The sequence below is a fragment of the Capra hircus genome, chromosome 26, assembly GCF_001704415.2.
Source record: "Capra hircus breed San Clemente chromosome 26, ASM170441v1, whole genome shotgun sequence".
NCBI lineage: Eukaryota > Metazoa > Chordata > Mammalia > Artiodactyla > Bovidae > Capra > Capra hircus.
In genome coordinates, this window is record NC_030833.1 from 32,586,853 (window position 1) to 32,598,048 (window position 11,196).

Here is an 11,196-nt window from a genome sequence, read left to right on the forward strand (position 1 = left end):
GACACGTGTGGGTGCACACGTGTGCCCCTCAGCAGCCAGCCCCCTCCCTGGGGCACTTCTCTCCCCGACATACCTGGCTAGCTCCTCTCAGTGTTTTCCCATGCTGTGGGCCTTTGCTTGGTCAGCACTGAGCTGTGCTTAGAGGACTCAGCTTCTCAGACCCTCACGTGCATGCCTAAGGGTCCAGACTGCATCACATCACACAGTAAAACTCAGGGACCTTGCTGCGTTTCATGCTTCAAGGGGCAGGGGGCTCTCAGCGGGCCACTCTGTTGTGCAGAGCGCTCTTAGCTTCATCCTGTAAAACCATCCCACGCACCCCTGCTCAGGGAGCCCCTTGGCCTCCTTCCACCATGTCCTGCCCTTCCCCTGCTCCTCCCAGTGCAGACGGCCAGCCAACCTCATAAACAAGCCTTTCTGCTCACAGCCCCTGTTGAGTGCCCTGCTGGACTCGGGTTGCTCTGAACCCCAACATCTCAACCCCGGCTTACCCATCCCATGTAGCCCACACCCATTCCGTGTAGCCCACACCCAATCCGTGTAGCCCACACCCAATCCGTGTAGCCCACACCCAGGCTCTCTGGTTCTGAGTTAGCAGAGAGCTAAGGCAGCTCTACCAAAGCCAATACATGAAAACAAAAGCCAGTAATCTCCTTTCTCCACCAGCCTCCCACTTGGGCTCGCCCCCGGGCCAACCCACCCCAGGCTTTGATGGCACCCCCATCCCCTACACACACACCCCTCCATCCTTCGGCTGATTGTTCGCAAGTGACTCAGAGCTGCCTTCCAGCCGGCTGGTGCTCTTTTAGGAAAGGAAAATTCAGTGGCCCACATAAAAATCGCTTTAATAAAGTGCAAAAATATTCCACCAACTGTATTCCCACCATCTGTTTTGCTTGTGATTCTTCTGAAAAGCGCAATTCTCTGTGCCTCTTTAGCCTTTGTCCTTTAAAAGCTGCAGGAGGCGACCCCCTGCTGCTCCCAATGGGGTCTCCTCTGCTCCCAGACACAGGCCCGGCAGTCTGGCCAACTCAAAGGCTGCCCTTGTGTGGTGTCTGCTGGCCGGGCCCCCTGGCTTGTGCAGCTGCGGGAAGACTTGAAATTTCTGGGGCAAAGGGAACGGCCCAGCCTGGGGGCAGGAGACTGGGTTCCAGTCCGAACTCAAACACCTGCAGTTCCCTGCACCTTGCCAAGCCTGTGTCTACATCAGGGGAGTGGGTATAAATTCTCCCTCGTGGAGTAGTTGAGAAGCTTCAATCAGTCACACCTTCAAGAGTTCCCAGTCCCTCCCCATCTCCTCTCCCACCGACCCCACTTAACGCACAGGCTCACACCCTGCTTCGCCCCCTTTGACCTGCTCCTTGATCTTCACCACGCATGTCCTTTTCACATCTCTATACCTTTGCCTGAGCTGTACCCTCTGCCTGGAACGTCCTTCCCTTCCCTTCTGTGCCTCCCAAGCTCCTATTCCTCCTGCATCCTCCAACGAAATGACTTTTAACACCGCCTCGCTCACCAAGTGGCACCGGTACTGTATGTGCACTTTCCCAGTTTATTTGAACATGATCACTGTGTTCATTGCCCCCACAGGGCTCAGCTCCTCCAGGATGGGTCCTAGGTCTGTCTGCTTCCTGCTGAATCCCAGCTCCCTGCATGATGCTTGGTCCATGGTGGTTTGGTCATGGGGGTGGGGTGGGCAATAGAACAAGGGGTAAGCAGTGTGGGCTTCAGGATCAGACATTCTCTCTCTGAGTAGCTGTGAGCAATTCCCTTCACCTCTCTGAGTCTCATCCCCTTCGACTGTAAGATGGAAATTATTAAACTGGTATTTTCTCGGGGGCTGCCATGAGGATCCAGTGCCCTGACACTGAGAATCTCTGTGGGCAGTTTGGAGGGCATACTCTGCAGTATTACTGGCAACAAGGGGAAGCCCTTTGGGAACTGCAGGGTGCCCCCCATGTCTAAGAGATGATGGGGATGCTGAAGGTCAAAATTGGCTGGGGCAACGCTCCCATCCAAGGAAAGGCTGTCCTTCCTGGATAGGCTAGAGCTCCCATCTTGCAGATGAGGAAACTGAGGCCCCCAAATAATCAGTAACAAAGGAAGGAGTCCTCCTGAGAGGTGCCCTCCCTATGGCTGACTTCTATCCTAGTCCTGCTGATCCCTGGGTCTGGAGGAAGAGAGGAAGCAGGATTCAGATGCAGGATGTAAATTTGTGATTGTCTATGAATATTCGGCAGCTCTTGAGTTATTTGCGGCACTTCTGTCAGGCTGGAAAATGTATTTGTGTAGCTGCTCTGTTGGCTTAGGCGAGAAACATTTGTTCTTCTTTGTCTCCTTTTTTTTTTAATAGAAAATGTTTACTTTTTACATCTGCCACTTCGTTTGGGCGCTGAACACCCTAAACATGCCAAATCTCTTGAACCTCAAGAGACTACTTCCAAACAGAAAAACAGTGGGCGATTCACACCCCCAATCCTATTTTCACCCCCTTCCCCAAAATAAATTGTGGTAGGAGGGAACAGGGAAGGAAGGGGTTATGAGAAATGTTTTCTGGCTTAATAGAGCCAATCCCAGAACCAGTAAACCCCAGCCTGGAAGGGGAGAATCTCTATGGGGAGAGAAGCTGCATCCTGTCTGGGGGGTCTCTGGGTCATGTGGGGGTCTCTGCTCGGGGGACCTCTCTCTGGTGCTGCTGCCCCATTGCAGGCACAGGGGCAAGGGCTGCTTACCTTTGACACTTCTGGAGGGTGGTGGCTGGTCCCTACCCTTATTAATTCATGATGATCAGAGGAGAGACTTCTCTGGAGGCCTTGGGCTGGAGGGAGCAGAAGAGAAGCAAGCCCAGGGAGGCTCAGAAAGTGGACAGTGTGGCTCTCAAGATGCACCTTTCTCTGGAAAATGCAGACTGACGCACAGGAACTCGGGGCGAAAGCTGCAGTGGGCTCCTTCCACACCGTGCTGCCTTAGCTCCGACCCCAGGGGAACCTCACAGAGATAGCAGTAGATTGCAATACCGAAATCTGTACACTGATTCCCCCAAAGTCTAGGCGTGCAGCTTCTCTCCCCATGGAGACTCTCCCCTTCCAGGCCCATGGCTTACTGGTTCCGAGGTCGGCTCTATTAAGCCAGAAAACATTTTTCATAACCCCCTTCTCCCCCTGCTCCCTTTTGTAAAATACGGGAACCCCGTTCATACACAAAAATGTTTCACAGACCACCCTCCGCCCCCACTGCAGCAATCATTGTAAAAATCCATTGGTGGACAGTAATGAACAAAAGCTGATATAAATTCCACAGCACTTTTCAGTTTCACTTGCTTTGTGACAGTCTCTACGCATTGAAGAGAAAGTAGCACGCACGTGTGGGTGACTTTTTTCTCAGGCCTTGATTGATACTTGGGGGAGTGTGCAAATTTGTGGAGCCCTGAGCACCAAGCCCTTGTCTAGTCAGCCCTGATGGGGGGCAATGAGGGGGCTGCAGCATCCCTCCCACCTGTACTGAGCGCTGCCCTCTTTCCCAGTGACCGACTGGAGAAAGGCTTCTCCCAGCAGGTGAGGCCCAGCTCCCGCTCTTCTCCACCCCAATCCATCACCATTAGCCTGACCTTGTCTCAGTGACAGGCCTGTTGCTTTAAGCAGGAAGCCGGGGCCGGCGGTGACGACGCCTAAACACCTGATAAATCTTTCCAACCTGCTTTCTGCCAGTGATGTAACACATTGCTTTAAGGATGTGTGCAGATGGATTCACAATGAACATTCCCTGAGTTTCACCACCATTATTTTCTGTAAACATTTCAGCTTGGTTGTTGTTGTTCAGTTGCTAAGCTGTGTCTGATTCTTTGTGACCCCATGGACTGCAGCACAAGAAGGCTCCCCTGTCCTTCACTATCTTCTGGAGTTGGCTCAAATTCATGTCCATTGAATCAATGCTATCTATCCATCTCATCCTCTGCCCCCCTCTTCTCCTCCTGCCTTCAGTCTTTCCCAGCATCAGAGTCTTTTCTCAATGAGTTGGCTCTTCATATCAGGTGGCCAAAGGATTGGAGCTTCAGCTTCAGCATCAGTCCTTCCAGTGAATATTCAGGACTGATTTCCTTTAGAAGTGACTGGTTTGATCTCCTTGCAGTCCAAGGGACTCTCAAGAGTCTTCTCCAGCACCACAATTCGAAAGCATCAATTCTTCAGTGCTCAGCATTCTTTATGGTCCAGCTGTCACATCCAGACATGACTACTGGAAAAAACATAGCTTTTACTACGTAGACCTTTGTCTGCAGAGTGCTGTCTCTGCTTTTTAATACACTCTCTAAGTTTGTCATAGCTTTTTTCCCAAGGAGCAAGTGTCTTTTAATTTCATGGCTGCAGTCACTGTCCGCAGTGACTTTGGAGTCCAAAAAGAGAAAATCTGTCACTGCTTCCGCTTTTTCCCCTGCTATTTGCCATGAAGTGATGGGTCTGGATGCCATGACCTTAGTTTTCTGAATGTTGGGTTATAAGCCAGCTTTTTCACTCTCCTCTTTTACCCTCATCAAGAGACTCTTTAGTTCCTCTTCACTTTCTGCCATTAGAGTGACATCACCTGCATATTTGAGATTATTGACATTTCTCCTGGCAATCTTGATTCCAGCTTGCGCTTCATCCAGCCCAGCATTTCATATGAGGTACTCTGCATATAAGTTAGATAAGCAGGGTGACAAGATACAGCATTGTGATACTCCTTTCCCAATTTTTAACCAGTCAGCTGTTCCATGTCCAGTTCTCACTGTTGCTTCTCAGATTGGTCTTTCTCCGGTACCCTTTGTCACCTCAGCTTCTATATGGAGCTCAACTCAAACACCTTATCCCCAAGAACCTGTCCCTCATCACCTTGACTAGAAAAGGCCCCCAGTAACTCTTACTTCCTCTTTATCTCATCACCCTATTTTTGTTCTCGTCACAGAGCTTGTCAATATCTGGCATTGTTTATTGGTTCATCTGTATGCCTGTCAATCCCCACTAGAGTGGAAGCTCCCTGAAAACAGGGACTTTCCCAGTGACGGCCCCTTGCAGACTTTAACTATCAGTATAGATACAGATCAGTGGAATACACCCAATATTAAAAAGCAAATCTGCTGTAAAGCTGATCGTTGTCCCCAGGTCTCCCAGATGCCCCAACCCCACTCTTTCTTTCCCAACATGCTAGGTAAATGGTACAGCCAAGATCTGAACCCAGGACTCCAAAGTCCACCCGTTTACCACCGGGTTTAACCCTCTTCCCCAAAACAGCCTCCTGCCCATTGGCCTAGCCACTAGAATGTGAGTTCTAGAACTGCGCTGTCTGGGATGGTAGCCGCTAGGTTAGTGGTTAAATAATTCTATTTTAAATAGAATTTAAAGTCCAGTCCCTTATCACGCCAGTGCCACACCAGAGCTCAGCATACACCTATGGCTAGCCGCTGCCGCAGCTGACAGATAGCTAGAAAGCATCACCGTTACCGCGCAAGTTCTCTTGGACGGCTTTGTCCTAAAGGAGCGGGATCTTGTCGGCCTTGTTCACTATTTCCCCAGCACTTAGAACAGTATTCAGTTCATGGCTTTTATCAGGTGAAGGAATGAATGATGACACCCTTGAAGAGAATCCCTCCCCAGCCCCTGCTCTCCTCTGCAGCTGACCATTTCCCCTTTCTTCCCACAGGGAAGGATGAAGCCAGCAGCGTGGAGGTGACATGGCCAGATGGCAAGATGGCCAGCAGGAACGTGGCCAGCTCGGAGATGAACTCGGTGCTAGAGATTCCCTATCCCCGGGATGATGACAGACCTCAGGACCCAGGCAGCCTGGAGGTGAGGAGAGGCGTCTGGACCTTAGAGCCAAACAAGCAGGCCCCTCCCACAACCCTGCGGGCTGAAGCGGGATTCCCAGGAATTGCAGACTTTGTTTCTAGAAGGATGGGAATCTTCTTAGCAAAGGGCAGGCTTTGTAGTGACCCCTCCATTTGTAGTTTCCATACCACTATTACACCCACAGCTCTTCTGCTCCCTCAAAGAAATCCTAGCGTGTTGGAAGTGCAAGCATTTTTATCACCCATTTTACAGAGAAGGTAAACTGAGACCAAGAAAGAGAACCCACCAGAACTGCTCAGCCATTTGTGAGCAGAGTTAAGGACTGGCCTCAGGTCTCCTGCTTCACCTCTGATTCTTTCCAAGGCTCTGACACAGCCTCCTGTTGCCTCTGCAGTCTCCTAGGAAGAGCTCTGGGCCCCTGTCCAGAGAGGATCACACCATTGCAAATAATAGGAGCCACTTAAACTCACATAGACAAGGGGACTTACAGGGAGGTTCCAGAGAAGCTCACGAAATGCAAGGGACACCCGGAATGAGCTACAGCCGTGGCGGTTTGGTGGCCCCAGGAGCTCATGGACCTCTGTTTTTAGTGTACTGGCTCTGGGGGGAAGCATTACCCTTCCCCAGTAATCCTCACTAGCACCCCATCATTCATCAGTTCCAACAGTTGACATTTTCTGTCTTGTGTAAAATGTTCTGAGTCCCACCCACCGCCCCGAGCCACCAGGCTGCTGAGACCTCCACAGAGACCTAGCAAAGCCCCCACAGCCTGGAATGACCAGACTCCCCAATCTCTGTCTCTGCCTCATTTAGATCAAATTCCAGCTGCAAAACCTTTGAGTCACTCCTCCAGATGGGATATCCACCTCTTGTCCAGCCAGCCCTGCCCCAAGGTGGGGTGATGGCCTGGCTCACAGGCATCCCACCCCGGGAGTGGGGAAGGTTATCAGAGAAGTGGCTGTGAGGAGTGAGCTTGTCCAGCCCTCTTTACACTTTGCCTTCCTGAGACCCAGCTTCTCTCAGGTGATGCCGCAGGAGGGACAGACTCTGTTGGGGGTCACGAGGCAGGCCTGTGGATCCCACGAGAGGGAAATGAGCAGGAGTTTGTACAGGCTCTGTTCTTGGCCTTCCCCCTGAGTCTCCTCTGATCAGTGCAAAGGAATCCTGGCAGGAGGGGCTCTCCCTGATTCAGAGCTGTGAGCAGTCCTTTACTGTGGGGTCAGGGTGCCAGCTGCTCTGTGGCTGTGACTGGGAGGGGGCCTAAGATGGGATCTTCTCAACTCACTAGTGTCTCTGCTTCTGCCCACCTTGCAGTGCGGCCAAGGATTCTCCCAGCAGGAAAGTGGCCATTGTGCGGGTGAGTTGCCTGCGGGTACCAGAGGACACGGTGAGGCCGTAATCTCACTGGGGAGGGTCAGCCTGGGCCCTGGAAGACTCAGGTTGCAGACAAGGGGCGGTGGGAGCGGTGAGAAGGGAAATGTGTTGTTTGTCCCTGGGGCTCCAGATGTCAAGACAACCGCCAGATGACTCGGCAAGGTGGGAATGATGGTAGCAACCTGCAGGCTGGATCACTACATCTCTGGGAATTGGCAGCACTTCCCTGCCGTGAATACAGAGAGAACAATCACCGGGAGGAGAAAACTGCCTAGACAGGCCTCTCTAGAGGGAGGCCTCACTCCCGGAAGCCATGGAGGGTGGGCATGCACCCTCCATCCAGCACAGCAGCCAGCAAAGGGGCTGGCAGGCAAGAGTGGGCATGGCTAGCCAGAGGGCACTGGAGCAAACCAGGCTGTGGCATGTGGTCAGAGCTCAGAAGGGAGATTGCTGCCTTTTGCAGTACTGGGGGGCAGGTAACTGCAGCACAGCCAGGCTCTGTGAGGCAGCTCTGCGAGGATCCAGGGACCTCCTAAAATCTCTCAAAGGCCTGGAACGGGCAAGATAGCCTAGAGGCTCAGCACCAAGACTTTCAACCCCATGTCTTCCATCCTAAGGACCAGCTGTGAGGGGTCTGGCCAAGGACTCCACCTGCCCTTAAATGCTCAGGCGGCATTCTTTCCAAGCCCCCTCTGCAGCCGCTCATCAGCCCCAGGTGAATGGTTTGCTATTGAGATACCACAGTGAACGAGACAATCCCTGCCCTCTTGGAGCTTAGAGCCAGTGGGAGGGGTGCGCAGAGAAACAGATTGACCACACAACCTGGGCAGGGCTTGTGGGGAGGGGGTGCTATGGGAGCACAAAGGTGGGGTGCCAAACCAGTCTAGTGAGGGTCCGAGAAAGTGCCCCAGAGATAGTTTAGGTCTGAGCTGAGACCTGAGGGCTGGTGAGGAGTTCACCAGACAGTAGGGGGAAAGTGTTCCCATGGAGGGCGCTGCCTGGGCAAAGGACCACAGGTAGGAAGTGGAGAGGATGGCTGGAAGGGTGGCTTGAGGAAGAAATCAGTTCCCTCCGTTCCTCATGTCCCTGCCATGGCCACTCTAAACAGATGATGCACATACCCAGAAATTCTAGCATCTTCCCCATGTGCTGGGAAGATCCCATGACCTCCACAGCGCAGCCGCCTCTTCATTTCATCACCCAGTAGACATTTGGATGCCTCCTGCACAGCACCCGACGTGGGGAGCTGGGGGTGCAGGTCAGGCACCTGCCCTGGAAGAGTGTTCATTCTTGTCGGGTAGACTACCACAAGAGCTGGATGAGATGAATTAAGAACCCTTTAACCAAGGTGCTCTCTGAAGACTCTTCTAGAAGACATGGGCAGGGAGAGGACCTCTGAGCTGAGACCTGAAGGACAGGAAGGGTCCAGCCATAGAAAGAGCAGAGGGAAGAGCTTGCCCAGCAGAGGGGAGAGCAGGAGCAAAGACCATGTGGCAGGAGAAAGGCTTATTGTGTCAAATGGACAAGAAGGAGGCCGGAGTGCTGGGAGAGGATGAACGAGCTGGATGCCACATCAGGGAGGATCTTGAGTCCCCAGAAGGGAGTCTGGACTTTGTTCTCAGGGCCCTTTGCAGTTCAGCAAGAGCATGCATGGTATGGTTCATATTTTTAGCAATCACCTGGCTACTGAATTGCAGATAGGATTGGAGGAAGCAGGGAAGCCAGGAGGCCTGGGGAGTGGGTGGGGGTGTGGTGGTGGGGAGGGGGAAGGGGAGAATGCAGCAGCAGAAATCCAAGCAAGAGCTGCTGGTGGCTGGGGACAGGCTGGTGGCAGAGGAGTGAGAGGAAGGTCAGACCGGAGAGGTACGATGGGGCAGAATTGACAGGATCTGTTGTTAAATCGCCTGCAAATTAAGGAAACTGGAAGAATCAGGAATCTCTCCGATGTCTGCTTAAGCAGCCGAGAGGCTGATGGTGGCCTTGATTGAGCTGGGGAGGATGGGAACAGGGGGCAAAAGAGGCTTGAAGGCTGGGGGATCTAGAGTTCCATTTCAACCTAGTAAGTCTGAGATGCATGGTAGACATTCGTGAGTCTGGAGCCCCAAGGAGAGGTCATGGCTCAAGATAGGAGGCCTGGAATCATCCATATGTGAAGGGGCCACCTACAGAAACTGTGGGAGATAGAAAAGAAGACCCAAGACAACATGAGTGCCCTCAAGGTGTAAAGGTCAAGTATAGGAAGAGCCAGCCAAGAAGACTGAGCAAGTTGAGGCCCAGGGAGAAGAAGGGACATGCCCAAGGTCATGGCGGGAGTGGGGAAGCAGAGCCTGAGCAAGGACCCATTGCCCCCAGCCCCCAGTGAGCGGCTCCCCTTGCCTTTCAGACACCAACGAATGCATCCAGTTCCCATTCGTGTGCCCTCGAGACAAGCCCGTGTGTGTCAACACGTACGGAAGCTACAGGTGCCGGACCAACAAGAGATGCAATCGGGGCTATGAACCCAACGAGGACGGCACGGCCTGTGTGGGTGAGTGGGGCCCTGGCCACCATCCAATAGCAAAGGGAATTTGCCATCCACTGGGGAGCTCTGGGAGGCCCCAAATTGAGGTTCTCAGCCCCTGCCTTCTCCTGGCTGGAGGACATCTCCCTAGACCTTTGTGGGGTCTCCAAGGAAGACTGTGACAGGCTTGGAGAAGCCCCACCACTATGCCATCAAGTGAAGGGCCCCTGAGGTGCTATGTCCTGGCCAGAAGCCATTGCTCTTCCTGTTGCTCCCTTTCCTGAAACTAATGTTCCTACCTTAGGGTCAGCCCACGTTTTCTTACCTGGGATATAGACTAGCTCCTGCCCACCTTTGTCTGAATTTCTGAACTGGTATTTGTCTTCTTCCCAAATGCTTTCCCCCACCCCAACCCCACCCCCATTCCCCTTCTCTTTTCCCCATTTTCTGTCTCCCCACTCCATCCTTTTTGCAGCTCAAGTGGCCTTTTTAGGTGGGTATCCTTCTGCCGCCTTTAGAATCTCTGAGCCTCTCTCTTGGGCCTCATCTCTTTCTCTAGGCCTTGGACTTTTCCTTCAGTTATATGCACTTTAAATTCCATCAATAAAGGAAAAAAAAAAACAAAAACTAACAACCTTTGTGGAAAACTAAATCTCTCCCGCTGCCTGTCTTTCTCCATGCCCAGTAGGTTCTGCTGCGTGCTCCTTCTGAATGGACAGCAGGGGTGGCCATCTTTGAGAAGGGAAGTTTGGGGGATACTGATATTTGTGTCACCTTTAGTTGTTTGTAAAGTCTTTCTTTGCGTGTCTTCTGAGAACATGTTTTTTACCCCATCCAGCCTCCCTCACTCCTTCAGAAGAATCAAGATAGTCCTGTCTTTTCTGTATCCTCCAGTGTCATGAGCAGCTTATTTTGCCCTTAACAAAGATGGCTTCCAGGCGGTTGCTTGCTCAGTTGATTTGGCAGTGTGTCCCGTGCCTGCTGGCTTGGCCTGTGCTGTTTCTGCTCTGCAGGCCCTGCGGGCCTGTGGTAGAGAAAGCCATACTGGGGTTGGTGGTGATGGTGGGGGGGGTGGGGGAAAGGGTGGCCATTTGGGACTCTTGATAAAAAATGTTAAAGTTTGAACTTGCAAAGTCTTCCAGTCTCTTTCTGAAAAAATTATACCAATAAACTCTCTGCTGGATATTAGTGTCTAGCTGGTGAAAAAGAAAAGTGTCTGAGGCAAGCAGAGCTGGTTGGAATGCTGAATTAGCAGCAGCCCTTCCATCACGTAGCCCTTGGAAAGCAACTCATGATACATAGAAAGTGTCTGCCCCAGGCATGAGCAATGGTTAGGTTTGCGCACCAATGTTCACTGGGGGACACTGGGGTTTGGACCAGGTGAGGCATGTGGAATGAGCAAGGGACAGACATGGAGGGAATGCTCTGGGGCAGTCACTTCTCCTGTCTAGGCCTCAGTATCCCATATCTAAACGGCAGCAGAGTTGGGCTGGTGTATCCCTA

The 11,196-nt window shown here is 52.3% G+C and overlaps 1 protein-coding gene across 2 annotated transcripts in view; it reads left to right on the plus strand.

Moving 5' to 3' along the window:
• Positions 1-10,876, plus strand: part of CRTAC1 (cartilage acidic protein 1) — a 151,888-nt gene extending 141,012 nt beyond the window's left edge. The window contains exons 12-15 of one of the 2 annotated variants that reach the window (XM_018041584.1): positions 5,674-5,819; positions 7,134-7,176; positions 9,577-9,720; positions 10,532-10,876. In XM_018041584.1, coding sequence (XP_017897073.1) covers positions 5,674-5,819; positions 7,134-7,176; positions 9,577-9,720; positions 10,532-10,563 — 365 coding nt within the window. In that variant the 3' untranslated portion in view covers positions 10,564-10,876. Of the gene's footprint in view, positions 1-5,673; positions 5,820-7,133; positions 7,177-9,576; positions 9,721-10,168; positions 10,346-10,531 lie in introns of those variants that run through there. The other variant, XM_018041583.1, reaches the window with a different exon arrangement.